The following is an 18,299-nucleotide window of genomic DNA, read 5'->3' as shown; positions in this document are numbered from 1 at the left end:
AGATTGAAAATGACTACATAGTAGAAGACGTATAATATTCACTTAATTCATGTATTATTTAAACATTTAACAAGTATAATAAATATTCGATGTTTCAATGTGCAGAATCAGTCTAAAACTGAATATGCAAAGTTGGTCCCTAACAAAGAAAATTTGGAAACTTCCGCAGTAAGTATCTTCATTTGTTAACATAATAATTTTCTATGATAAATATTGTATTATTATAATTCATTTTATATCTGACAATTAATTTTTTATATTGCAAGCAAACATTATCTGCATCTGGTGAAAATGATCCAGAATCAATCATTCTAATGACTCCGGCTAAGGATGTTGTAATTGCTGACAAGGGTGAAGAAGTTGATTTTGAAGCGTCTGACGCTACGCAATTATCAGGCACCAAACCATCCAAGAAATTAAAGATAGAACCATCTTCTTAATTAGAATTTTCGGAAATTTGATATTGAAATATATTTTATGAACTTTTTAGCACCAGAATGAGTTTAAGTATGAAGTTGTTAAGAACATGATATGTTTTGGTTGTAGGACGTGTTCTTACTTTTTTGAAGTGTTTATTTTGTGGGATTACAATTGACATTTATATTTCATGTATGGTTTAAAGGATGATAATGAATATTTAATTCATGTGTGTGAAATTATTCAAAATCCTATGTTATTATGTTGAACATTGTGTTTTGTGTGTTCTTTCAACTACAAAATTTATATGAGTATCATATCTTCAAATGTTAATAAGTATTTTAGATTGATAACAAAATACGTTGTCATCTTATGAAATATGTGTATACGACTAAATTATAAATAGATTATTGCATGTCATGTTTGGTTTCAGCATGCCTAATGGTGTTAGAAATTAAAAAAACAATTACATAAAAATTTATTATGAAATCCTTCAAAACTAATTATAGAAAACACATAGAAACACATTTTTTTACAATTTTTTTCAAAGTCTAATACATATGTTAAAATTGCAGATAGTTCAGAAATGTTGGAACAATGTTTGAATCTTGCATTCAACTGAATTAAGGATTTATAAAAAAAAACAAGGTATAATTATCATATACAGTGAATTGTCTTTTGATTGGTAATGGAAAATCTACATTTTTTGTTTGAAATGATTAAGTTAAGCATGCAACTATACTTTTTACCAATCTCACGTCATCATATATAGTATTATAACTCAACATATTTAAATTATTTATTTGCCAAAATATAGTTGGGGGTTGAAATGAATAATTATGTCCACTGCCTCCTTTCTATTGGCTAGGTCAGTGGAGTATTAAAATAATTCAGCCGTAAGATAATTAATGTTATGCATGATTTGTAATAAATCAATAAGAATATCAATTCTTTATACATTTAGTTGTACAAGAAAATGATTGTAAATAATTAAAGTGGGCTAAGAAAATGGGCCCCACTAAATCCCACTATATATTATATAAAATATAATTAAAAAATTGATTCAAATATATTAAAATACATTAAAAGAGAGTTTTTCATTTGGTAAGGTGATGTATGATATGAGTAATTTCCAATGGGTGAATTATTTTATGGATTTGGGATAAAAAGAGAATTTTGAAATCTTGAATTATGGCGTGGATTTGGAATAAGAGGTGGATTTCCAAAATATGGGGTGTTTTGTTGATTTGGGATACAAAGAGGACTTCCATCATTTTGCATAAAATTGGAGCATGTGTTATGTTGATTGAGGTTCATTTTCAAATGAAATGTGTACACAAAAAAATTAAAATTAAATAAAATAAATTGGTCAAATTTAGACTAGATGTGAGTGAAAAATGTGATAAAATAAATTACCTATTTATACTACTAAAAAATATTACCGTTATTTTATTGTTGTTGCAGTCTTATTATTCCAAAATGAAATCAATATCCTGAAATCAAATTAGTTATTATTGTAGTTTTTTAAGATTGCGGGCATGTTTTGAATCATCACTTCCTAAAAGGTTGCGGGCAGGTTTTGTATAAACCCAGTTTTTTAAAGACCAAAGAATTGTACGAAGTTAAATCATTTTTGTTGCTGGACTTATTTCTCACAATTTTAACTAAAATTGTGAACCTTTTGTTTCATTATCTTTTGTTGCATTAAACCTTACTGTATCAATTGCAATTAATTTCAACATTTGGTAGTATTCATTACTATATTTTAAAACAAATGAGGTTCTGGTATTTCTTTTACATGGTTTATGTATTTTGGTTAAATTTCATCCATTACTAAATAAATATATTTTTATTTCTTATGTCCAAAATCTCAAAGATAAATGGAATATTTATTCATAACATTAACAATGGAATGTTTATTATATATCAATATATTAATAAATTGTAAAAATATTTTTGTATTATATTTTTTGATTATTTCCTTAATATAGTATACAAAAAAATTAAGCAAATTATATTACTATAAATTAATAATGTTTTACTTTATTATGTCTCAAACTGGAAAAAGTTATTTGTGGAAATCTTTTGAACCCATTTATTGATCATTTAACATCCATTACATTAAAAAAAAACTCTTATGCAATAAATTTGTGTACGTTGATCCAACTATATATATATATATATATATATATATATATATATATATATATATATATATATATATATATATATATATATAACAAAAAATATATTATATTTAAATTTTTTTAAAATAAATTATTGCACTTGCGCGACCCGTGCGAACGCACGGGTCCTTTACTAGTTAGATAATCAAAACCTTAAACGTATCCCAAGAAGTGATTCCACTATTCTAAAATTATCTCATAGTTATCCCATAAGTTAACCCTAATTTCTTAATTAATTATCATTTAATTAATTATATATAACTTATTAATTAATTTATTAAAAAATAAATAAATACTAAATTATTAATTAAAACCCTAATTGTTAATTTGATTAACTTAGTTTAATTGCTCATTAAAATAATAAACAAAAGTTAATAGTTAAATATCAGAACTAATTACCAATAAACAAAAATAAATAATAAAAACAGGGAGTGCATATATATGTATTTTATAAAAATACTTAGTTTATTTGAATAAAATAGTATATTATTTCTAAGTTGAAATAGTTAAATGGTTTAATTTTATTGGAAACAGGTTATGACTTTTTTTGTGAATTTGTTTTCATGTATAATGATAATAAAACTATTATCAAAACAAAATTAAAACAAAACAAATCAATTGAGAATTAAGTAAAATTTTTAAACAAAATTAAATTAATAGATCAAGACACCAAACAAAAACATAATAAATCCACAACACTCAAAAGATAAATCAAATAAATAAATTGTGGATGATTAGTAAGAGTTAGTTGTCTTTTAGATGGTTAGAAATTATGTGTTATTTATAATAAAATGTTAGGTTATGAATTAATTACAAATTAAAAGTAAATCAATGAAAGAAATATTTTTTTTAATGTGAGTAATTTTCTAATCGAAATGAAAATATTTTTCTGATTTTATGCCACAAATCAAAATATTTGACTTTTATGATATTTAATTAAAATAAAATTGACAAAAATAACGTAAAACATGAAAAAACTAAAAACTAAAAATAAAAATAAAATAGGATAAAATTAAATACGAAAATTGATATTTAAATGAAAAATAAACTCATTTTAAAACTTATTTGATTACCCATATTGATTAATTTTAAAAAGTGAAAATATTATCTAAAATAATGAAATAACCTAAAAATGAAAACAATCTTTAAATATATTTTTATTAAAAATTAAATTAAATTGTTATCCTAAAAATTAAATGTTAATTGAATTACTATCCTAAAATAAAATGTGAATAAAATATTTTCAAATCTTTTTATTTTATGATATTTTGAGATTTTATATATAAAAAATAATTTTAATGAAAAAATAATATTTTAAAAAATACATTAATAACAAATACGAAAATTAATAATAAATTGATAAAAAAAATGTTATTTTTGTGATTTTTAAAGAAAAAATAAATAAAAGAGAAAAAAAACACTAAAGATGAGAAATGTGGGATTTTAACTCAGGATCTTTCCCCTTTAACTCAACTCCTTTTAGAACCATCTAGACCTTTCAATTTATTCAAAATAAAACAGCGAGAAGATAATAATAATAATAATAATAATAATAATAATAATAATAATAATAATAATAATAATAATAATAATAATAATAATAATAATAATAATAATAATAATCCCATTATGATCCTAATTAGATAATTCGATTAATAAAAAATTAATTTAATCTTAATTAATCTCAATATTAATCTATTCTTAAATAATAATAATATAACTTAATATTAATAAAAAAATAATATTAATCTATCCCCATTTAACTAATAACGTTATTATAATCTACTATATCCCTGCTATTAAAATAAATAATCTCCCTACTTATTATTTGTTACTAATGTGTTTTAATAAGACAAAATATTCTAGTTACTAATGGTGATATCCATCTAGCATAACTCCCAAAATTATTCCGTTCCAAGCAACGACCATGAATTAAAACAAATCCATAAGAGGGACTAAAAAGTCAAAATGATCTCCCTTTGACTTTTCATATCATTGAGGTTGACCATATGCCTTATAAAAGACCCTGAGCATGTTAATGACCTAGATTCTAAATCAATAACATGAAAGAAAGAATGGTCAAAATTTGTGGTACGATTGACATATGCTCACCTTTGGCTGATTGCTTCCTATCTTTTTAAGAACCTTAACAACATTAATTTCTCTCTGTTATTGTAGACAATGGGTATATATTTTTATTAGAAATATGTATTTTGTTTTGTCACAATGATTTTGTTTTATGTTATGTATATAGATTTTCTTGGTGTACCATTTTGGATGTATATATTAGGTTCTGTTACAAATTTTGTAAACAATGTAGTTTGATATTTTGTATTTTGTTATACAATAAAATATTCTGATTCTATCACAAAATGTGTATATAGGTTCTATTTTTTTAAAAATCCAGGTCAAATTAAAATTTAAAACAAATTATAATTGACAAAAAAATATGTTTTCCTCCTTGGTTATTAATTCAAACCGAGGTAAATAAACACTTTTCACTTTGGATATTAACATAAATCAAGAGGTATAATGACGTGCGTTTTCTAGTTTTAAAAACATAAAAATGTTGTTGCTGAAAATCGAACACTTGACCATATATTTTTCCTTTGGTGGATCTATAATCAAGGGGGGAATTAATAAGTTTTTATGACACCCTCTTTTTTCCCGTATATGAAACTGAGGTAAAACACATTATATATCTATTTTTCTTCATTCTAATTTGGGGGAAACTTTGATCACTAATTATAAGAATTTTTCTAAAAACTTTTTGGCCATACTTTAACCTCGTTAATCTTAGTCAACCCAATTATTCATTTTTAGAAATGGAATTAACGGTGGCATCTGAAACTGCAATTTTTACCGGAAAAGTGGTAACCACATTAGCTCCATCAGAAGTCTCTCCTCACTGCATCACCAGAGCCACCGCCTCCTTAACCTCGGTACAACTTCTAACATGGTTTACATACTTTCCTCACTTAGATCAGATTATGCACAGATCCTCATAAGTTATAAATCACGGACATCCCAAATACGACACCGACACGACAACACGGATAATAATTTTATAAATTAATAAATTAAAGGTAATTATAAGTGTCGGTATCCGACGCAGAAATACCTCCTTTTTCAATGGTGTCGATGCTACATAGCTCATAAGCCACGTTATATCATCAAGATAAACTTTAGACAATCATATGTTCTCATTCTCGTGTTCTATGCGTACCAACTTCTAAGCAATCAAATCAACATTTTTCTAATGGCTTCCACAGTATTTTCCTCAATAAATTTGTAACCAAGAGAAACTTTGTCCTCTTAATGTTTATTAATAATGCCACATAAAAAATATGGTGGTTGGTTGAAATTTTTGTTAATATTCGTATTTGTTACCAAACAACCAAGGTTATTAGTTAATAATACCATTCTTTTTTTAATAATAATGCGAAAATAAGTTGAAAATGAAATTATCTATAAGTGGGATCCTTCCCGCCCATTCAGGCGATCAAAATGTTGGATTTCTCACTTTTCGTACTAATATCCTACACCAATATTTTTTTTTTCTAGAAAGAAGAAAAAGGAAGAGAAAAAAAGAGATTTTTCCGAAACAATGTATCAGTTTCCTAAGGAAACCCAATTGCCTAAGTCTTATATATACTCAATGGGATAATTTTCACGAGAAGGCACATGTAAGTAAAAGAGACTAAATGGGTTTTTCTAATAAGGTTATTATGAGTTTCATTAAATGTCACCCATGCTCTTTTTCCACTAAAGCACCCTAACTTCCATGATCGATTTCCATTTTGATGTCTCTGAGTTCAATCAAGATGAAACTTGATATATCCCACTACCACATAGCTAGCTAGGACACACTTTGCTAGAAAGGAATGCTCACCTAAGTTGAGGGACTCACTCTCAAGGAAACGACCGCCTTCAAATAAGGGACTCACTACTCAAGGAAAATGTCACCTTAAGTTGAGGGACTCACCGCTCATTAAAAAAGGCTGCCTTAATTCGAGGGACTCTCCCCAAGATGAGGGACATACCTCACAAACGAAAGAAACCTTGAAAATACTTCATTCTTTACCAAGCCATCGTACTTGAGAGACTATCTAGTGTTATACTTATGAGGATCCCAAACAAGGGCGACTCCTGGGTCCCCGTCTAAAGTGATGTCGCCCAAACGATATTCCCACCAAACATGGAGGGCCCACCTTCATGACAGATGATGTGTACACTGCCATTATATCCCATCAATTATATGATAAGGAGTCACACCATGACTCCATAAGAAATAGGTAGTCAATAAAATCCCCTAATCACGGGGGAGTGGCTGATGCCCATGAGAATTTCCTCAACCCTAGGCCTAAAGTGCCTCTATAAATACTTCTCCCCAAGGGGAGAAATGACGGATCTTAATTCATATGCTTATATCCAAGCACCAAACACATATACAGATCCCAATTCATACGCTTATACCTAAGCACCAAAAACATATACAAATCCTCTCACCTCATGTGAGCAGGTCCTCTAAACCACCTAATAGGGATTCTCATCATCGTGGCAAAACATTAACCACCATAAATTGTTATACATCTACTAAGGCTTCATAGTATTCCTACCTTTCCATGGGTTAAATGCACACATGTACTTTTTGACCAACACATGTATATTGATAACTATATGAGAATTATTTGTAGTCGCGAAAACAACCCAACATATATATTTTTGCGGATATCATATTATGAAACATATGTTCGATATTATTTTTGGAGTCATTAGTGGCTCATGGGTTAATGTATAAACTTTATTCATATGTATGTAATTTATTTATGTTATTTTTAAGTTAATGTTGTTGCTGTTAGCTAGTAAAAGGTTTATGTTAAAGATTCATGTTGTTTTTGTGGAGATTAAATCTTTAATGTTGTTGTTGTTGGGTTATCCTAATTTAAATTTTGTTCAAATTATAGATGTTTAACGACCCAACACCATTCCTACAAGAAGATATAAATGACATTTGTACACCATGGGTCGTTTGCTTCCTATCTTTTTATGAACTTCAACAACACTAATTTCTCTTGGTTGTTGTAGACCATTGTTATATGTTTTCTGTTAGAAATATGTTTTTGATTTTGTTACATTGATTATGTTTTCTGTTATGTATATAGGTTTTCTTTGTATACCATTTTGGATATGTATATTAGATTGCGTTACAAATTTTGTAAATAATATAATTTGGTATTTTGTGTTTATTAGATTATGTTTTGTTATAAAATAAAATATTATGATTCTGTCACAAAATGTATATATAGGTTCTGTTTAAAAAAAATACAGGTCAAATTAAAGTTTTAAACAAAATATATATTTTCCCCCTTGTTTATTAATTTAAACCAGGGTAAATACACACTTTTCACCTTGGATAATGGCATATAATGGCGTGCGCTTTTTAATTTTGAAAATACAAAAATGTTGTGGCTGGAAATCGAACATTTGACCAATAACATTTTCCATTCGATGAGTTTTCTTGACGCTCCTCATTACCCCGTATATGAAATCAATATATTTTTTAACGGAGGTAAAAAAGATCTTAGTTGCTCATCACTTTCCTTTGAGCTAATTAAGAGCATATGTTACAATGATTTATCTTCTTTTTCTTCATTAAAATTTGAGAAAAACATTCATCACTACTTATAAGAATTTTTCTAAAAAAATTTTGGTCTTACTTTAACCTCATTAATTTAGTCAACCCAAACCGAGGTAAATACACACTTTCACCTCGGATAATGGCGTGCGCTTTTTAATTTTAAAAATACTAAAATGTTGTGATTGGAAATCGAATGCTTGACCAATAAAAACCATTTGATGGATCTATAATCCATGAAAAAATGGTAAGTTTTCTTGACGCCCCTCGTTATCCCGTATATGAAACCAATGTATTTTTTAGCGGAGATAATTTTTTTTGTAGTTGCTCATTACTTTCCTTTGAGCTAATTAAGAGTATATGTCATGATGATTTATCTTCTTTTTCTTCATTCAAATTTGAGGGAAACTTTCATCACTACTTATAAGTTGTGGGATGTGGAGAGATTATTTGAGTTGAATAGGATGTTGTATAGTAAAGTGAAGTTGTTTGGTTGGAGGCTTTTGTTGAATGCTCTCCCTACCTTAAGTTAATAAAATAGGACGTGGTGTCACCTTAAGAATAGGATGTTGTGTCTTGGCTTTCTTGTTTGTTTTTCTTTTGTATTGAATTAGCACCCCTTGTGCTCTATTAATACAAGTGCTTATCGAAAAGAAGAAAAAAAATGAAATTAACGGTGGTATCCGAAAGCTACATTAACTCCATCAGAAGTCTCTCCTCACTGCCATTGTCTCCTTAACCTCGGTGCAACTTCTAACATGGTGTACATACCTTCCACGCTTAGAACAGATGATGCACAGATCCTCATAAGGCACCTTATATCAACATTTTTCTCATGGCTTCCACAATATTTTCCTCAATAAATTTGTCACTAAGAGAAACTTTGTCCACTTAATGTTTATTAACACTGCCACATAAATCTGGTGGTTGGTTGAAATTGTTGTTAATATCCTTGTTTGTTTGCTGATGAGGAGAATACAATTCCTTCTGTGCTTGTCATAAACTTTCACTAGTGAAATCTTGCCAAACAACAAGGTTATTAGTTAATAATATCAGTCAATTTTTTTTTGAAATAATAATGCGAAAATAAGTTGAAAATGAAATTAGCTATTATTTTTAAAACAATAAAATATTATTTAAAAAGAGATATGATAATTATATTAGAAACTAAAAATGCATCTATTTATTGACCTTAAATAAGTACATGTTAAATAATATATTTATATTTAATATTATTATTCTTATAATGATTATTTATTATTGTAAATAGATGATTATTAATTATTTATAATTTAGAAAATATCTTTTTATACTAAAAAAATAAAATAGTAATTTATTTAAATATTATCTTTACTTTTATTTTACCATTGAAGATACATTAATGAAATGATATGCATCTCTAATTATAAGCCAATGATTAATGTTGTTCCTTATAACCCTTTATTATTTTACTTTCTATATTAGCATTTTCCAAACCTTAACTTAAGGTGACACCACGTCCTATTTTCTAATTACCTCAAAACAAAACATTTTTCTCACTTTTGCATTTCTCCATTTTTGTTGTTGCTTCTTCTGCAATCAACCATCATCAACATCTCTATTTGCAGAAGAAGCACACAAAAATGAGGTTGGAAGAAGAATACACCCCTCTTCTTTCAAATGCACCCCCTCTATCATCTAAATCGAAAACCTTTGCAAACATCTTCATTTCCATTGTAGGTGCTGGTGTCCTTGGTCTCCCTTATAGTTTCAAAAAAACAGGATGGGTCATGGGTTTGCTTATGCTTTTCTCAGTCGCTTTTCTAACTTACTATTGCATGATGCTTCTTGTCCAAACTCGTCGCAGGCTCGAATCAATGGCGGAGTTCCCCAAGATCAATTCTTTTGGTGATTTAGGTTATGCAACAAGTGGCCCTTTTGGAAGAATTTGCATTGATATCATGATTGTCCTTACTCAAGCCGGTTTTTGTGTTAGCTACCTTATTTTCATTTCAACTACTTTGGTATATCTTTCTAATAACAACACAAGTTCAACAATATTGTCATCTTCATTGGGTTTCACACCAAAGGTTTTGTTTATTTGGGTTTGTTTTCCTTTCCAACTGGGCTTGAATGCAATTCCAAGTTTGACCCATTTGGCTCCTTTGAGTATATTTGCTGATGTTGTCGATGTTGGAGCTATGGGAGTTGTGATGATTAAGGATGTTTTTATCTTTTTGGAAAATAGACCACCTTTGAAAACTTTTGGTGGTTTATCTGTTTTTTTATACGGTTTAGGTGTGGCTGTTTATGCTTTTGAAGGAATAGGAATGGTTTTGCCTTTGGAATCAGAATCTAAAGAAAAAGAAAAATTTGGTGGTGTTTTGGGTTTGGGAATGATAATCATTTCTTTGTTGTTTGGAGCTTTTGGTTGTTTAGGTTACCTTGCTTTTGGTGAAGAAACTCAAGCGATTATTACTACTAATCTAGGGCAAGGAATGTTAAGTGCTTTGGTTCAATTGGGTCTTTGTGTTAATCTATTTTTTACTTTTCCAATGATGATGAATCCTGTTTATGAAGTTATGGAGAGAAGATTGTGTAATTCTAAGTATTGTTTGTGGCTTAGGTGGTTGTTGGTTTTGATGGTAACTTTGGTGACTCTTTTGGTGCCTAATTTTGCTGATTTTTTGTCACTTGTTGGGAGTAGTTTTTGTGTTTTTCTTAGCTTTGTGTTTCCTGCTTTGTTTCATTTTTTGGTGTTTAAAGATGAATTGGGTTGGAGATGTTTGGTTTCGGATGGAGCAATTGTGGTGTTTGGGACTGTTATTGCAGTCACAGGAACATGGTCCTGCTTAATGGATATTTTTTACCCTATCGCTTGATTAAACAATAAAATCTCTATCATTTCGCAATCACAATTGCAAGCATAATATAAATGATTTTAAGATCTTTGCAACGACATATTTTTTACTAGTATCGTTATGGATTTTGTCACAATAAAGATTTGGAGCGTAACTTCAACCGCCACCACAAATGCATTTTTTAAATCATGCTCTTGATAAATAATGTTGAGGTTTTATCAATGGAGCTCTTTATTTGAGTTAATTTTTCTGATATCATAATAACTTTTGATCATCCTTTGAAGGATATCTTGAGACAGATTTGTTACTTGATTTATTAATTAGATTCTAAATTGTAGTCTTTATTATCTATGAAATACAGACACTAGATATTGCTATATTAAAATAAATTTGTCTATAATAAATCCGTATACTAATAGAAATATATCTTAATTAAGTTGAATTTTTCCATATAATTAGTATGAAAAAAAGTTGACTACAGAAAGATGACTTGATTTTGAGCAGATTAATAATAATTGTTTTGTTAATACTAAAGCAAAATAATTCTTGCATAAATCATTAATAACTTTAATACATTTAAATGCCAATAATTTTTTAAATAACAAGAAATGAGACTTTAAATTCTTTTAAAAAGAGACACATTAAAGAAAATTATTGGTTTACTATTTGAGACATACTTAAAATTAAATATGGGTATTCTTGATGTGGATTCAAGAAGATTTGTTTTACAATGATATTTGACTTTATTATAGATGTTTTGAATAAAGATAAGAAATAAGGAAAACCTAAGAATAGGAAGAAGAAGAAAAACATAAAAGATGGAATTAAAGTTTGTCTAAATTTTAAGGTTGGTGGTGGTTTGTCATTTTTTTGTTTTCTTTGATTGTCCTACGAAATGTAGATGGTGGTTATGATCATCTCAGATCTAGCATGAATCTTTTGAGTGAGGTTTTTAGATCCTTGAGTATTTTTTTTTGAGTTTTTAGTTGTTCTATCATTTTTGTTTTGTTTTTTTCTTGTGGCTTGTGTGCTTGTTATATCTTTAGTTGAGGTGACCTGATTTATACGCTATAAATTTCTACCTTCATGTACTTCAGTGTTATTCACCTTTTAATTAATATTTTTTTTTTCATTCAAAAAAAAGATGGAGTGAGACAAAAAAAGTGGGAGACGATCGCCATATTCATGATGAATGATAAGATGAATTCCAGATCCACAACACAAATAAGGATATTCTTGATTAAGATTTAAAATTGATTCATCGAAGAACCAAGATGAGTGAAACTAATGCCTAATTCAATTAAAGATTAAATATTCAAATTTTGGTTTTAACTAAATAAAAATTATCATAAAATTGTTATTTATATTTTCACTATCAAGAACGTGTTCCATCACATTTATGTATGTTCAAATGAATGGTTATTTAGATTATTCATATTCATATTTAAATTCAGTTATTAAAAACTGATTAATTATTAGTACGATTTTAATCATAATCATATTTTGAATATGTTATTAATATGATTTTAATCAAATCCATATTTTGGACATTCATATTCAAAATAAAGATTAAATTATTTTATTTTTTAAAAATTAAAAAAAAACTTTAAATTAAATTAAATTATTGACTTTTTTCTCTCTCCTGATTTTGAATTTTGTAAAATTTAGAAATGTTTTGTTTCATTGTGTTTCGCATAACAAAACAAACACAAATTGGAACATGGACATGTCGTAATGATTTGCATGGTTGTGTCCTTAGTTGTTTTATCCATTAATTTTGGTGCAATTTTGTTCAAATTTTGACTACGGTTGTATTTTATAAAATAGTTTAACATTTTAAATTAGTCAATTAAAATAAAAAGTCACTAAAGTGATCTCTTTTTTGGAGATTACTTACAAGAAATATCAAATGATTTTGTATGTGTGTTTATCCATGCGAGTATTAACTGATCCAGAGGACAATTGATGTTTGGCTGGATTTCATACACATGTGTGATAATTATAAGGTTTCACATGTGAATGATAAATCAATCCAAATAGGGATTTATTATTTGACATGTTTTATTATCAATGTTTGACAATTATATAACAAGAGTATCACTAGCAATTGATATTAGTATCCAAAGAGTCGATAATGAAGGCACACTAGGTATCTTGAGATGAGTTATGGAATTATTTTGAACATATTAATGATTCAATTTTTATTTTATGTGAGTATATTTATAGTGTTTGTTTTGTTATATTTTCAACTATAATTGCTTCGATATCTACTCATATGAATTCAGTTTTGGTCCTTAATGGTACCGATTTTAAGAAATGGAAAGAGAACATGGAAATTGTTCTTGACTGCATGGATCTTGACCTTACATTAAGGATGGAGCAACTGCCTTCTCCTACGGAATCTAGTACCTCTGAATAGAGGAAAGATAATGTGAAGTAGGATCGCTCAAACCACATGAGTCTCATGATCATTAAGTGTGACAGTGCTACGGTCTTTAGGGGTATTATCTCATAATAGATAACAAATGGCAAAGATTTCCTTGATGAAATTGAAAAGCGTTTTGCAAAAGGAAATAAGGCAAAAACAAGTACTCTTCTTCAGAACTTGATTTTCATGAAGTATCAAGGCAAATGAAATATAAGGGAATACATTATGGACATGTCAAACATTGTTTCAAAACTTAAGGCACTAAAGTTTGAGTTGTCGGAAGACTTATTCATTTAGTTAGTATTAGTTTCCCTTCCTTCAAAGTTTAGTCAGTTTAAGATATCTTATAACCGTGGAAAAGAGAAATGATCTCTTAGCATGCTCATTTCATTTTGTGTGCAAGAAGAGGAAACCTTGAAGAAAAATAAGACAAAAAGAGCTCATTTTGTTGGTGCCTCTAAAGACAAGGGCAAAAGAAAGAAAACTAATCAACCCAAGAATGAGATTGCAAATGTTCCAGCACAATAGAAAAAAATAGGTTGATAACTGTCTATTTTGAAAAATGTCTGGACATATGAAGAAGAAATGTCCTAAATATCACACTTGGCATACAATGAAATGTACATTTCATACTTTGGTTTGTTCTGAAGTCAATTTTGTTTTAGTACCTAGAAACACTTAGTGCTTAGACTCTGGTGCAACTATTAACATCAATGTTTCAATGCGGGGTTTCCTGAACTACCGGAAGCCAAATAATGTTGAAAGATACATCTATGTTGGAAATGGCAAATAAGTGGAGGTGGAAGCTGTAGGGAATTTTAGATTTTTAATGTGTACTGGATTTTATTTGAATTTGAAATACACTTTTGTAGTACCGTCATTTAGACGAAATTTAATATTTTGTTTATTATTTGGACAAATCAAATTATTTATGTTCATTTGGAAACAATATATTCAAGTTGTCTTTTACTTCAGATATTGATTGAACTGATTCAGTTCTGAGTCATGATAATCTATGTTTGCTTGACACATTAGCTATCTTTAGAGAATCCTTAAATGTAGAATCATGTCGTACTAAGAGTAAAATTGATAATAACAATTCAGGAGCATCGTGTCACAAGCTCCTAGGTCACATGTCTAAAAATAGAGTATATCGACTAGTGTCGGATGAAATTTGGATTCCATTGACTTCACAAATTTTGATGTTTATGTTGAGTGTGTTAAAGGTAAACATACTAATATTTTAGATATGAATACATATTTCTTATACATGAAAAGTCTCAATCATTGGATGTGCTCAAATCATTTAAGGCTAAATTTGAGAATCAACTCAACAAAATATTTAAGAGTGTCAAATTTGACAGTGGCGGTGAGTATTACGATAGATATGACGGTTCAGGCTAACAATGTTCAGAGCCTTTTGCAAAATACCTAGAGGAATATGGAATCATCCCATAATATACCATGCCTGGCTCACCTAGCATGAATGGTGTGGCTAAAAGACAAAATTGAAGCTTACATTCTAAATAGAATGTTAACCAAGGCAGCTCCAAAATACCTTGTGAGCTTTGGACTGGGTGAAAGTATAGTTTGAAACAATTTCACATATGGGGATGTCCATCTGAGGCAAGTCTGTATAGGCCAAACGAGAATAAATTGGACTCCCGATCAGTGAGCAATTACTTTATTAGTTATTCTGAAAGATCCAGGGGATAAAAAATTTATGATCTCATATTAAACTCCATTTTGAGACAAAAAACAACCACATTCTTTGAGGATATTGAGTTTGGGGAGGGGGAAAATAAGGTTAGAGACTTTGTTTTAGAGAAAGAGTCGGTAACAATTCCAAAACTGATTTGTACGGTTGCTTTTGATGAAGCAAGTATGGAACCTCCACAATGCATTGTTGAATATTCTCCTACTCAAGATGATTTGGTAAATCCGTAAGAACAAACTCAAGATCCTTAAGAACAAGTGTTACAAGAACAAATACCTATGCAGATATACACTAGATAAAGGAGAAATGTTATTTCGGACGATTACTTAGTCTTTCTCCAAGAACATGAGGGAAATAATGGCATGGTGATAACTGACCAACCAACTTCCACCAAGCCATGCACGATTCCAACTCGGAAAAGTGGATTGAAGCAATGAAAGATGATTATAAGTCCATGTAAGACAATAAATTTTGAATGCTCGTCCACTGTAGATGAGGTCTAGCTCCCTATCTACCAGAGGTCGCCAACCACTTCCTTTGAACGAGTACTACTCTTACTTAGCTAACATGTTTGGGCTTACTATGGAGAAAGAACTGGATGTTTTGGCTCGGTATACCCGACGTGCCTTTATCATTTTGGCTCTTGGAGGAGCTGGCTATTGGGAGGCTCTTTGGTCTGACCAACACCATTCTATGAAGCAACAAATGGAGGAGAGCGTTCGTGATCTGAAGCTTCAGCGGGATAAATACCTGCAGGAAATATAGAAGGTTTCTACCTCTCTTACCAGAGTGATGGATGTTTTACTCCCCTTAGAGTCATTGCACCTTCAGAATGGTTCACTAACTCATAGATTGGCATATTGTACGAGTGCTACACTTAAGGAAGTTTCACATTCATTTGACAATGCTTTGCACCAAGTGGAGCATTTTTACCGTCCTTTGATTGTCTTGAGGGAGCAAATCCGAATGAATCTAATGATCAAAGGTGGAGAGATCATTTATCTTTGGAAGTAGTCCAATCAATCGCCTTTATTTTTATACTACTGAGTATCATGTAATGGAAGTATATATGTGTATATAAAGTTATTTTCGGAAAGAAATGTTTTTCTACCTAATGAAGGTAAATTTGTAGGATCCTGAGTGTATGGCTCTAGATATTTGCAAACTTACAAGGTATTCCCTAGAAGTTAACTAGACGTCATGGGGGTTGTTCTCGGACAAAGGTTGGTTCCACTTCCCCCAACCAAATGAAAACCCGATCATGGGTAGACATGTGGCCTTCCCACCATAAACTCTTGAGTGGCTATCTTCCAGAGGGATGGACCCCAATTATTTGTAGATAATTGCTTGTTGTAGTCGGACGTACATATTGTCTCCGACAGCTCCTCTGACTTTAGGTGGGGAATCTATTATTGTATCTGGATAAACAAAGTGTCTCCGACAACACCCCTAACTTTAGATAAGGAATTGATTGTTTCATTCAAACATTCAAAATGTCTTTGAAAGTACCCTTGACTTTTGGTGTACCGGGCCACGAGCTTGTTGGTCATACCCAAGACTCATTGTTAATATGCAGAAATTGAAAGAAATAAATATTTCAGAAAATGGCATATTTATTTTAAAATCATAAAATATCCTTATACTTAAGAATGATGGTTATATAATCACGTTATATAATATAAGTGAGGCAAAGAAAATATAACCACGAAGGTTAGGCGTCACTTATTTCTTTTGCAAGCCTCTCTTGGTCTATGTCATACCCCAAAGTTACCCTCATTTTCCTACATTTTGATTTGTTTCATTTGCATACATGGAATCATATCATGTGTCATCATGTCATTAGCATGACCATTTCATTTAGTCATGGATTCACAAGCATGGCCACATCCTTTGGTTTGATCTTAACATTAGAGTTTTTCACTTTGTTTCACTTATCAACTAACCAAAGCATCATAAGAGATGGTATTTGTTTGTTCCCTTGTTCATGTAGGTGATCATTCCTCAATTCAAGACAAAGCAAATGGTCATGTTGGTCTAGAAAGATGCAAGCGTGGTTCATTAATTCAAGGGTGGTTCATGTGTTTATTTCCATTCCATTTCATCCAATCTTCAAGCCATCCTCAAGATTATTCAAGCTTTAATTAAGTTTTCTTTAAGGTATGCTCAATCCATCATCGTTTTGACTTGGGATGCAAGAGAACTTTCAAGTTTGCACAAGTTGGCACAAGTTTGGTTGACCTAACTAGCAAGTGTGACTCACTTTTGGTCCAAATCCAATAACTCCTTCAATTTTCAACCAATTGACAAGCTTATTTGATCCAAATGTTCCTAAGAATTTACTCTACCACTTTACTTCAAGGCTCAAGCATAAATTCAACCCCTAAAGACCTCAATTTTGGAAGGGACTAAGTTGCCAAAATATGCCAAAACCTTGTCATGACCCCCACTTGGCAGCCATGCCATTTTCAGCTCAAGTGTCCTTTTGATCCCATTCCTTTGGCATTTTGTTAAGCTTATGTCAAATATCATTTGGCCCAAGTTTGGATAAAAATGAACGAGAGAATCAAAAGTTATGGAGTCATGAACTTGGGGCCTCAAGATGCCCAAAACATGCCAAGACTGCTTGACCAAATACCTGACCTAGAAAGCATGTCACTAAACCCACGAGGGATTCTATTTGGCCTAACTTTAAACATGGCATGTTGAACTCTGTTTTTCCCGATGCTCAGAATTTCCAATTACGGGTCATTTTGCATCTTTGGACCATTTGCACATGTGAAACTTTTTTCTGATGCTAAAATGCGTGCAAACGAACACAAAACGACCACGTTTCACCATTAATTCACACATTTCATGCCTCACTTCACACGAGCACCATTTTCCAAAATGTCAACCTTAATTCACACGAATTCAGATCTGTTTGGCATGTGTGAGCTTCCCATTTCATTTCCTATAAATAAAGGATCATTTTGCCTTGATTTGCAAGCTTGAATAGCCAGAAAAACCCGGCCTCACTTGAACCAAGTATTGCTCCAAAACCAGTTTGTGGTTTCTTCATTTCAAGCTCTTTCAA

General features: G+C 30.1%; 1 protein-coding gene across 1 annotated transcript; it reads left to right on the top strand.

Moving 5' to 3' along the window:
* The first annotated feature begins 9,809 nt into the window (after window positions 1-9,809).
* Window positions 9,810-11,102, top strand: LOC127135388 (amino acid transporter AVT3C). Its single transcript, XM_051062116.1, has one exon. It carries the CDS (start codon window positions 9,864-9,866, stop codon window positions 11,100-11,102), a length of 1,239 nt encoding a protein of 412 aa, XP_050918073.1. The 5' UTR covers window positions 9,810-9,863.
* Window positions 11,103-18,299: the final 7,197 nt, after the last annotated feature.

Source organism: Lathyrus oleraceus, chromosome 4 (assembly GCF_024323335.1).
Source record: "Lathyrus oleraceus cultivar Zhongwan6 chromosome 4, CAAS_Psat_ZW6_1.0, whole genome shotgun sequence".
NCBI lineage: Eukaryota > Viridiplantae > Streptophyta > Magnoliopsida > Fabales > Fabaceae > Lathyrus > Lathyrus oleraceus.
The sequence above is the reverse complement of the archived record's forward strand: the minus strand, read 5'-3'. Positions and strand labels throughout refer to the sequence as shown.

Coding starts and splice junctions, on each gene's coding strand:
- LOC127135388 (XM_051062116.1), top strand. CDS start 9,864: ATGAGGTTGGAAGAAGAATACACCCCTCTTCTTTCAAATGCACCCCCT.